The sequence below is a fragment of the Neofelis nebulosa genome, chromosome 15, assembly GCF_028018385.1.
Source record: "Neofelis nebulosa isolate mNeoNeb1 chromosome 15, mNeoNeb1.pri, whole genome shotgun sequence".
NCBI classification, from domain to species: domain Eukaryota; kingdom Metazoa; phylum Chordata; class Mammalia; order Carnivora; family Felidae; genus Neofelis; species Neofelis nebulosa.
In genome coordinates this window covers 47,157,962-47,169,001 of record NC_080796.1, presented here as the reverse complement: position 1 = coordinate 47,169,001, position 11,040 = coordinate 47,157,962, and the positions used below count along the sequence as shown (strand labels likewise).

General features: G+C 58.3%; 1 protein-coding gene across 3 annotated transcripts; it reads right to left on the bottom strand.

Moving 5' to 3' along the window:
* Positions 1 to 3,157: 3,157 nt before the first annotated feature.
* On the bottom strand, positions 3,158 to 8,258 carry ELF3 (E74 like ETS transcription factor 3). Of its 3 annotated transcripts, none has more exons than XM_058700339.1 (9): positions 8,100 to 8,258; positions 7,486 to 7,748; positions 6,919 to 7,140; positions 6,627 to 6,713; positions 6,309 to 6,428; positions 6,026 to 6,115; positions 5,740 to 5,856; positions 4,658 to 4,853; positions 3,158 to 3,970 (listed from the first exon to the last, which is right to left on the bottom strand). In XM_058700339.1, the coding sequence occupies exons 2-9, from the start codon at positions 7,646 to 7,648 to the stop codon at positions 3,856 to 3,858; spliced, it is 1,110 nt and encodes a 369-aa protein (XP_058556322.1). In that variant the 5' UTR covers positions 7,649 to 7,748; positions 8,100 to 8,258; the 3' UTR covers positions 3,158 to 3,855. The 3 variants fall into 3 exon arrangements, with proteins under 3 accessions (XP_058556322.1, XP_058556323.1, XP_058556324.1); XM_058700340.1 differs by having other exon boundaries at positions 7,486 to 7,657; positions 8,101 to 8,258; XM_058700341.1 differs by having other exon boundaries at positions 7,486 to 7,652; positions 8,100 to 8,257.
* Between the last annotated feature and the right edge of the window lie 2,782 nt (positions 8,259 to 11,040).

Below are 11,040 nucleotides of genomic sequence, written 5' to 3'. Positions count from 1 at the left end.
TTCGGGATTGGTACTAATTTTTAACAAGGGTCCAAGTTTTCATTTTGCGCTGGGCCCTGCAAATTTTGCAACTGGTCCTGACTGGTGGGAAGATCAGAGCCCACCTGGTGGGGAGAGAGGGCAGAAAGGAGGGCAGGAAATGCTCCCCAAAGGGGTTCAGTTGTCCGTGAGGGAAGAGATGAGCAGTGTAAACACAGGCCTCGGCAGGGCAAGCCTGGGGGTTTGGAGAACGTGTGTGGGGCGTGGGGTGTGAGTGTTCAGCGTATGCCAGCTTGGGCGAGTGTGTATGTGTGTGTGCGCCCGTGTTCCGTGTATGTGACAGTGTGTGCATAGGGGGAGGTGGTGGCCAGGGCAGGGAGAGGCAGGGAGAGTCACCGGGCAGTTTAACAAATATTTATCGAGCACCTTCTGTGTGCCAGGCGCTGTGCACGGTGCTGAGATGAGTAAGCCCGGTCCCTGCCCACAGGCCCTCACAACCCAGTAGGGGAGAGAGACTTAGAAACCGGTAACTGGAAGGAAAGAGCAGACTGAAATAAACCCTTCACGCAAATACAACCACTTTATCGGCTTCACCCAGGAGGGCAGGTGAAGTCAGACTTCCCCTGAACTGGGGGAGGGGGTGGCCGTGGGGAGAATCCGGGAACTCTCCCAGGGAGGCTCAGGGCCAAGGCCCAGCACCTCCACCCCCGCCCCCAGCAGACACACCCAAACATGGGAGGGGTGACCTCCCTCCGACCTGCCCGGCAGCACACCCGATCCCACAGACGCAGATAAGAGGTGACCAGCAGCCCGGGGCAGGACCTAAACAGCCCGGCCCCACCCCAGGAGACCCAAAGCCCTGGGCAGAGACGGGGCCCATCTCTGGGGGAGGGGGGAGGGGGTAGTCCGGAGCTGGTAAGAGTTGGGAGCGAGGGTGGTTGACCCCTGACAGAGAGGACACCAAGGAGAGGGGAACGAGAGAGACCAGGCTTGGGGCCTATGCCTGGGCTCTGCATGTCCTGAGGGGAAAGAAGGTGGAGAGCAATTTTGGGGCCAAGACCTCTTGAATAAGAAACATGTCCCTTGGGGCGCCTGGGTGGCTCGGTCAGTTAAGTGCCTGGCTTCCACTCAAATCATGATCTCGCAGTTCGTGGGTTCGAATCCCATGTGCTGACAGCTCAGAGCCTGGAACCTGCTTCGGATTCGGCGTCTCCCTCTCTTTGCCACTCCCCCGCTCGAGTAAATACATACACATTAAAAAAAGAAAAAGAAGAAGAAAGAAACATGTCCCTCATGTGGAGCAGAGGAACTCTCCCTGCCTCTCCTGGGTTCCCCAGGAGTACTGCCTGGAGGCAGGGGCCCTGGGTTCTGGTCTCTGCTCACCAGGCGGGGTGACCTTGGACCAGCTTCTAGCCTCATCAGGCACATGGGGACGCCCAGTGTCCTCAAAGGGCTGTGGCTGCGGATCAAATGAGATAATGGGGTGAGGAAAGCACCTCATAAACCGAAAACAGCAGGACAAAGGTCAGAGTGTAGTGCTGGGCCCATAGCCGCCTCCCAGCCCTTTGGCAGAGGATGAAGGGGCTTGGCCTCATAGTCCCAGCTCCATCCCAGCTCCCCTCCTCCAAACAGCCCCTCCCCCCATAGTTCCAAGCTCCCCTCCCCAACTCAGACCCACCCACGGGTGAGCACCCACCATCAGTGTTTCCTTTTTTAGAGCTGAAGAAACTGAGGATCGGGGCGGTGTGCTCTAGGTTCCTAAAGCTCATCTTCCACTCTGGGCTAGGTGGCTTTAGGCAACCAGAGTCACCTCTCTTTAGGGCGTGAGGACCCTCAAGATAACACGGTTGAAGTTAGCATGATGAGCATCGTTCTCTCCAAGAAATGAGATCATTATTAAGCGACATTGCCAAAGGCTCCCCGGCTGAGAAGTGGCCTGGCCAGCACGGAAGCCAGGTCGGTTTCAGGCTAATCCTTCCCCTTACTCTCTTCGACTAACTTGCTGGCATAGCAAAAGGAAAATTTTTGTCCAAAATGGCTCCAGAAGAGTCTAGCTTCTTTAAGGACCCCACTACTTTCTCCAGCCAACTTCTCCGCTTTCCTTTCTACTATTCCTTGTTCCTCCAGAGCAAGCCCCACTCACACACACACACATACACACGCACACACACGTCCGGTTTTCTAAGTTTTCTTCCTTACCCGCATCCTTCAGCTAATAACCGGTTATTTCGAAGGCAACTAAACAGCATTTCAAACTTACAAAACGCCTTTTTGTTGTGCTCTGTGGAATTTGAAGCCTCAGACTTAAGGAAATTTCCACTGGAAGATAATCTTTATAAGGAACCATACATACACCTATCAGTAAGACGTCCTCTCTAAAACCTGCTGCAATATCACTGTGGAGACAGAGTAACACAGTTCTGGAATCTACTGAGGATTACGTCAGCAGAGCCCGAACCCTGACGATGCTCCCAAGGACAGGCTACTACTATGGCACCAAAGTACTGTCCTAGTGACCTTGGCCGAGACACTGGCCCTATTGGACCTCACCTTCTGCATCTGTAAAATGGGAATGACAAATCTCATTTGGGGCGGGGGGGGGCAAGATTAGGTGCGATTAAGTGCTGTCTGGCTCAGTGCCTGGCATACACGAGGCTGGCAAATGTCTATTCCTTCCCCCATTCTTCCGCATCAAGGATTCATTTTGTTTTCCCAGTTTGTGGCCAACTTGCCCAGAATGCTGAAGCATCTATCCCACAAGGCTGGATGTGCAATTTTAGACTTCTTAGAGAGCACCGGGGGCCAAACCCCAGATTTCTAGCAAGCAAGTGAGCCCAGGGGGCTGACATGGCCAAGGTCACTGGGGGAACGAGTCGCTGCAGCACGACTGGCCCAGTGTTCAGCAGGCTGAGCTCACGCCCTAGCTTGCAGAAATCCTGCGAAGCTTTCTCAGCCCTCCACAGCCTGGCCTGCTTCCCCTGCTTTCCTCCCAGCCCCCAGGCAGCTGGTCTGTAAACCCAACCCTCCCGATCTAGGAAATCCATCCCTATCTTGCAAGTCTGCTTCTGCCTTCACCTCTAGCCCTGTAGACCTCCTGTCCTGGCTCCTCTCCTTCAACCCCATGACCTTATCCAATCCAGAGGCCCACATTTCAGTACACAGGCAGCTAAAACAAAGGTTAGAAAAAGCCCAGAAGACACTTTATTGGAGGTCTCTACCTCCATTCACAGGAAAAAGGAGCCAGGAGCCCCATCCTCAGGGGCCCGGCATCTCCCTGCCCCTCATCGGCCCGGCCAAGGGCCGAAACAGTCAGTCAGTCTGGCCACTAACACGTGGTGGGAGAGGAGCGGGGAGGGGAATGTCTTAGAAAAAATAGATCTCTATGTACATCTGACGTATTTATAGCACATAAATTAGGGAGTGCTCTGACCCCTGCCTGCAGAGTCCAAGCACGGAGGTGGAAGGCAGTCCAGAAAGCAGGTTCAGGAGGACCCCGTCCTGTCCCCTCTCACAGCACTCCTGGTGCTTCCCTTGGCCTCCTCGGCTCAGTCCGGGCATCTGGAGGAGGAAGGTGCTGTCCGTAGCCGGTGTCTGGGTTGGGTCTGAGGAGGCACCGGGTAAAAGAAGCTACACTTGAGGACAAGTCAGCAAGACGAGTCACCTCAAACCCCAGGGCTTGTAATTCCAAGAAGAGGGCAGAGAGGAGAGGCCACAAGCCCCGGATCCGAGGACGGTGGCTGACAGGATACCAGAGCCTCACAGCTTCTCTCCGCAGCACAGCCGGAGCATTGCTCAGATGCTGGGACCTGCTGGTCTTCCCAGGAGGGGCCGCAGGCCTCGAGTCCTTGCGTTTGGTCCTGGGTCTCCTTCCGACCCTCAGTTCCGACTCCCGGCAACTTCTTCCTCCTTCCAGCCGCTAGAGTTTTTGCCAAACTTGTAGACCAGCCGCCGGCCATCCACCCGCTCTAGGATTTCCCGTTTGTAGTAGTACCTGGGCGGGAAGAAGGGTGGTCAGAGGTACCCGGGTGGGGAGCCGTCTTGGACTGCGGATACCTTCCTCCACCTGGCCCAGCTATCCTCAGGTGACCTGTCCCCCTGGGCTCCAGCCCCAGCAACAGGAGTCTGATCCACTTCCTGTAGCTTTTCTTTTCTTCCCTCCTGCAAGAAGGAGCCGTTCTGCTCCATCGTGGCACTCTGGCCTAGAATGGTGTCCGAAGCACCTGGCCTTACCCTTGCTCGTTTAGATCTTATGGCTGGGTCCCAGGGCTGATCATGGAACCACATGGTTTTAGGGCTGGAAGCGCCCTCAGTGACAATTCAGGGGGAAACCGAGGTCTAGACAGGCAACTTAAGGAGAGCCAGGTCTTGGTGTGGGCCTCAGCTCACGCTCTTTTCACCACGGAGAGCTTTTCTCAGGACAAGCTTGCAGAGAGCGCAAAGAAATGTTGTCGCAGAGAGTTTCTGGCGTTTGCTGCACCAGCCTACTTTCTCCATGCCCTCCTTTAGTCCGTGACAGCGGCGGACACTGCTCTTATCCTCATTCTACAGGACGCAAACCTACCAGACTATGGCAGTGGTCGGAGAGCGGGCCGTGGGAGCACAGGTTAGCTGTCCCCGGCAGCCTCAGCAGGTCCCCCAGGGTCTGGCTGGGTCACGAGGACCCCGGCCACCTGCTCACCTCATGGCTCTGCTCAGCTTCTCGTAAGTCATGCTGTTGTTCCTCTTCTTCTGGCCCCAAAGCTGGGCCACGGCCTCTGATCGCAGGAACTTGAAGACACCCTCTTGCCGGTTCTCCCACTTCATGAGGCCTTCATTGAGTTCCGGGTGGAGGAGGATGTCCCGGATAAACTCCCACAGGTGGGTGCCTCTGGGGGCTACAAGGCCAGACGCATCCGTCAGTCAGCAGTCCAGGGGGTGACCCCTCTCCTCCGAGGCCGGGGGGCCCTGTCTGTCCCGGCACACAGCCTCCTGATGCCTGTGTAGTGTAAGGGCTGGTTCCCTCCCGCCTCCCCCCACCAGACGGGGACCACGTCTCACACAGCACAGATGTCTTACTCGCTCAAATATTGATCAAACATCTGGCTGGGATGGGAGAGTGACTGAGACGCACTACTGCCCTCGAGGAGCCCACGGTTCAGTGGGGGCCGCCGTTAAAAAGCAAACACGCCAACAGGTGGTGAGAACTTGGCGAGGACAGGACCGGGGAGCCGGCCCCAGCCCAGGGGACAAGGGGACAGCTTCCCGGGAAAAAATAGCTCCCTGAAGACAAGAGGCAATCCAGGCCTAGCGCATAGGGGGAGGGAGACTGCATGCGCGAAAGCACAGAGGCAAGAAGGAGCTCGGGGCCATCACCCAGTGGTGCCTGAGGCCCACGCGTCCAGCCCGCAGACGGGGCACAGTTCTCTGCTTGAGCCCCCTGGGGCCCTTTGGGCCCTCCCAACACCCACCAGCTGCCTCCTCACACCACCAAGGGTGTCCCAGCGGGCAGGACAGAGCCAAGTGCAGAGATAACTGGAGTGGGTGGGCAGGTGACCTGGGCTCTGGTCCTATGGGCCTTCCTCCAGGAGCCTCAGTTTCCCCCTCCTATCCAGGACCACCAACCTAGGCCCTGCCATTAGGTGCCACACAGCCCTGGGCCTGCGCACAGCATGGACGGAGCAGCGTGGACGGCCAGCGATCACGGGAGAAAAAAGCACCAGCAGCGCCCCCCCACCCCGCCCCCCAGGCCTCAGCACAAAGGGGGTGACCCCAGAAGCTCACCGTGCTTGCTCCTCTTGCCCTCCAGACACTCCCGAGACTCTTTGCTCAGCTTTCGGGGCCGACCCCGTTTCCGCTTCCCGTGCTTAGGATCCCCCTTCTTATAGTCAGGAAAGCCGTCTAAGAGAGGGGAGGTGGAAGGTCAGAGGGCAGGGAACTGGGGCTCTCAGGGGCAGCTCTTCTGCGGAGGAAAACCCTACAGAAGAGCAGGGAAGAGGGCAAGGACGGGCCCCGTGGGCACTGCCCATTGGGACACTCTCCCGGGGACCAGGAGGCTCCCTCCACTCACCCCTGGAGAAGAGTTTGCTGTCGGTGAGATCCAGATCCACATCACTTCCACCGGAGTCTGAGGAGTGGGGGCTCTGGGAAGTACCAGTCCCTAGGGGAGGTGGGGTCACAGTGAGTCCCCTTGCCAGCCCACGCCTGCCGGGGGATGGGCCACTGAGGGTCTCAGGACACGCTACCCAGCCAGCTCCTATTTGCCCCAGAAAGCCTGGGCTCTAGTGGCGGGAACCAAGGGCTCAGGAGTGTTTGGGGGAAAGGGAGGCTGTGGCCCAGACGAGGGTGCTTACCTGCAGTGGAGACATCGGAGCTGCCGGGGGAGGGGGCGCCGGTGCCGTAGCTGCCGGGGAAGTAGGGGCTGGCCTGCCGGCCCTCCTCAAGCACCTCTTGGCTGAAGGGGCTTCCCTGGTCTGGGAAGAGGTCAGGGTTCAGACAGAGCTCGGAGGAACAGGCAGGGACACTGAGCTCCCCAGAGGTCTAATGACCTGATGCTTTTCTACCCAGGGGAGACCGAGGTCTGGTGACAGAGGGTCAGCTCCAGTGCTCTAGGGAGAGGCAGAGACGGGATGGGACAAGCTAGGGGAAGGAGTGAGAAAATGGCTTCTCACCGAAGGGGCCCAGCGTCTCCTGGAAGGCCATGCTGTCCTTCTCCAGCAACTCAATGATCCAGCTGAGTTCATCGGGAAAGCTGGAAGCTGATGAGGAAGGGAGGAGGGGTCAGAGCCCAGGCTGGCATCGCACGGTCCCCTCGCCCCTCAGTGGTTCTTTATCTGTGCCCGCTGGCCTGGGGCTCCGGGTCCTTCCCACAGCCATGCTGACCTCAGCCTAGGGTGTGGGCCGGTCCCTAGAGCAGCCTCCCAACCGAGAGGGAGGCAAGGGCAGGAGGAGGCCTGGACTCACTGAGGTCCCACAGCTGGGAGTAGAGTTGGTCCCCCAGAGGCCCAAAGACCAGACGCAGCTCCTCGGGGGCACAGTTGCAGAGCGTGGCCCCGTCCATGTCGCACCGTGAGAAGTCAATGGAACTGGCGTCGTATTTGTTCTTCTCCACTTGGTAGCTGATCCAGTCCAGAACCTGGGCCTTTGACCAGAACTGGGGCTGCTTCCCCGACCAGCTGGCCTTCTCTGCAAGAGGCCGGGCACAGCGTCAGGTCAGCTCGAGCCACCCGGCCCCTCACAGCCCATTTCTGGTGCCCATCTGGGTTTCTGTGTGGACCCCCCCCCCACACACACACCTCTCAGAGGAGCCTCCCAGGAGGAGGGGCGGGAGATGGGGTTCGCAGCACCCTCGCCCAGCACCTCACTTAGCCGGGCACTGCCCCTCAACCCCAACACCTCGGCCTCTTACAAGCCACCCCTAGCGCTGGAATTTGCTGGGGGGACCCTCCTCCCCGCCTGAAGTCTCCATTTATCTAACAGGTTCTTAGAGGGATGTCTCTGTCTCTCCCCATCCCACCTGCTGAGACCCACCTGGGCCCTCCAGTGGCATCTGGGGGTTGCTCAGGGTCAGCACCAGGTCCTCAGCCCCAAAGGTGGCCGCAGCGGGAACAGAAGCCAGGGCGGGTTCCTCCGGGCTGTACATAGTACTGAAGTAGTTGCTGAAGACGTTGCTAATCTCACAGGTTGCAGCCATGAGGCTACCCGGGGAGAGAGGCCGAGGCTGGTGAGGACCAGGGTCCTCCCTTTCCCCTCTAGCTCTTCTGTTCTAGCCAAGCCTGGGGCAGAAGGAGCCCCTAGGGGCGAGGGGGACGTGAGGGTCAGTATCTCTTTGGACACCATCTCTTCAAGAGGGCTTCAAGATTTCAGACCACGGTGTGGGCACTGGGCCGCCTGCTGGGCAACCCCCCCCCCCCCGCCCCGCCCCGCCCCGGCCCACCTGGGTCCCTGAGTGGGACTGGCAGAGTCAGGGCCACTCTGTCCCTCCCAGAGACGGTGCCTCGGCGACCTTCAGGACACCCCCACTGCCCTACACTCCTGCTCAGGGGGCTCTATAATGCGGAGCTGCAGTGGGTGGGTTTAGAACTAACCATCCACTTGACCTCTCAGGACCCAGGCTGGGGACTACGACAGGTGGGGGGTCCTACCTGAGTGGCGGGGTGTGGGTGTGGCAGGCAGGCAGGATTAAGAGACAGCGGGCCGGCGAGAAATCCAGGAGGCTAAAAGCTGCACCAGGTAGGTCTGGCCCGCACTCCCCCACCCGCCCTAAATAGAGGCGAGTGGGAGCTCCTCCCCGAGCCGGGCCCTTATAGCTCGCCCGGCGGTAACCTGAGCTGGTGGCTCATTGGACGGTGGGGATTTCCTGGCCTTTAGACTGGGCTTCTGGCCCCAGGTGATTTGCATATTTTGTGCCACTTGGCCCGGATCCTAGCAGGCGGTGCTGGGAAATCAGGCCCGGCTGGTTTAATGATTGTCAGAGTCTGTCATGTCGCACCCTCTGGGGTTGGGCACAGGGCACTGGCCTGGGCGGGTGGCAGGAGAGTTGCTGGGGTGGGCATCTGTACTTTCGGCCATCCTCTGGTGCAGGAAATTCCTCAGGGGGGCCAGGCCAGGGATGGGCTATGAGGGGAAGGGGGAGGGGAACCTGGTAGAACTGGGTCGGAAGGCTGCTGGTCCCCCAAATGGGTGGAGAGCTGTGGACAAGGGTGCCTAGCAGGGAGAGCAAATTGTGTGGTTTAGGGAATTTTCCTACAACACACAGGATTAGGGCAGGAAGCCTCTCCAGGCCTAGGCAATATTCATGGGCTCATACCGGGTGGGGGCCGCGACTGCCAGCCTAGCCTCAGGGCCCCATTGTCCCCAAAGTTCCCGTCGGACCCACCCTACGGGCATCTCCTTTGGTGGTAAAGTCTTGGCTTGCTTTGCCTACCTGGGCCCCATGCAATCATCAGGGTTGCTGCAGCCACTTCTGGAGAGGCCTGGCTGTCCCTGAGCCCCTGCCGGAGTCCCTGGAGCCTCGGGGCTGCTGCAGGTGCTGGAATCCTCGTGGCCCTGTTTATTCCTCCGTCCAGTCTCCTGGGCTCCACACCCTTGGTCCAGTTGACTAGTACCTGTCTGCTACCCTCTAGTGGCCAGAGGGCTGGCTCCCTGGGTCACGGCATTCCATGAAGGGACCGCTCAGTATTTACCATTTGCGAGGCACTTGTAACATAGTCTCCACTTATTCCTCACAGAAACGCTGTAAGGAATGTATGATTGTTCCCATTTTGTGGATGAGCAAATCGTAGCTCACAGGGGTTTCATGACTTGCCCAGGCCACACAGAGCTGGTTAAGTGGTGGGGCTGAGTCAGTCACCCACCGGCTGGGGCTCTTTCCAGATACCGTGTGTATCCTGGCTTCAGGGTCCTCCCGCTCAGCTGCTCGGCCAGACCCTTGCCCTCCCTACGGGCACAGTGAGTCCTTCATGTCTGTGGTCCCGTCTGTGAATGCAAACCCCACTGGAGAGCCTGAGCACGGGCAGTATAGGATGGGCAGGAAGCAGGAGACTTGTGTTCAGGTGACTCCCCAGCTGTGCGACTCTGCTGGTCTCCCCACGTGTAAAGACAAGGCTTTTTGGACTTCATAATCCCTAAGATTTCTTCCAGCTCTAGTTTTTTATGCATCTAAAGTGTAGGGATAGGAGTATCTCTTTCCCCACTTCCTTTGTTAATGCCACAACCCTGGGTGGTTGGTGACCAAGCTCGGCCTCAGTGGGTGAAATGGTTACTCAAACAAATGGTGGCTCCACCTCCAGGGCTGCCCCTTCTTTGACTCTACAGCCAGAGGACTCAGAAGTCCATCTCCAGGAATCTTCTCCTCTTTGTCCGAAACTGCTGGGCACCTAGGAGAGGGGCTCAGGGTCCAGGGCCCCCTTCAGTAGGCCAGGGGTGGCAGGAAAGCCTGGGGCTCTGGTGGTAGGATTTTTTTCCCCCCGGCCCTTCAGGGGGCCTCCCCCAAGGAGCCGGAGGCGGGCACACCCTCCACCCAGTCACTCACCCTGGAATGTGGGAGAACCGGCTTCTAGCCCCAGGACTGCTCACATGCTCCCCTGCCCTGGAGGACACCTGGCTAAGGCTCCAGAGGGTGGGATGGGAAGGATGTGGAGAGAATAAGAAAGGATATCAGCTCCTTTGCCTTCCCAGGGCTTCACAAAAGAAATGGGGCTGAGATAAGGAATCTCTATAGGCTAGCGCCTTATCTCCAAGTACGAATGCCTTCAATAGCCCAATAGCAGGTGATGTTATTGCGGATGGTAGGGGGAAAAGACTGCAGTTTGAGTTCAGTGCCTTGGAGGTGGAGTGGGAGAAGGTTCTAGGATAGAGGTCAGAGGAGCCCCGGAGTAGGAGGCAGAGGCCTTCCCTGCCAATGGCAAGAAGACCCCTCCCCGTGAGCTTTCAGGGACAATGGCACTGCCTCATCTCTCGGACACGGGATGGCCAGAGCATTGCCTCGCAGCCCTATAAGAGGACAGGCACATCCGGCAGGACCGCTGAGTGGCAAAGGTGGCGAGCAGGGCAGGCGATACAAGTCAGGATCCCCATGCTGTGCAATGTGAGGGCTCACAAAGTTAGTGGGGTCAAAGAGCAGCCATCAGAGGAAGACCTTTCCAGCCTTCTGGGCTTCCACGGAGACTCTTCGCCACTACTATCATGCCATACGTTCTTGTGCAAACTAGGAAAGACAGCCACTGGTCTCAGAGCTGGTAAAGCAGACTCCGAGCTGGGGGGTAAGTGGGGCATCTGGATGGCCCTAAAATCATCCTTGCCGATAGCATAGCACCAGGAACAGCCTCGAAAGAACCATGGAGACAGTCTGCCATCAAAGTGTCAGGGCCTACCAGAGCTCTGAGAGTCCTGGGCCTCCAAATCCCTCTCCTCAGACCCAAAGTTCTCTCTCTGCTGGTGAAGTTCTGGGTGTGCCAGGGGACAGAGGCCTCACTGGCCCGCCACCTGGTCACCACCATTCCCTCACTCTGGTTAAGAGCAAGAACAAATCTATTTCAGTGGCTACGCTGTGTTTTCTTTCCCAACCTCTGTGCAGGGAAGGGA

What these genes read in the sequence shown, in the direction of transcription:
- ELF3 (XM_058700339.1), bottom strand. Translation starts at nt 7,648, where the DNA reads ATGGCTGCAACCTGTGAGATTAGCAACGTCTTCAGCAACTACTTCAGT. An exon ending in CTCCGATGTCTCCACTGCAG is followed by an intron (nt 6,116 to 6,308) that starts GTAAGCACCCTC and finishes CACCTCCCCTAG; the next exon opens with GGACTGGTACTTCCCAGAGC. An exon ending in GGGCAAGAGGAGCAAGCACG is followed by an intron (nt 4,854 to 5,739) that starts GTGAGCTTCTGG and finishes CTGGCCTTGTAG; the next exon opens with CCCCCAGAGGCACCCACCTG.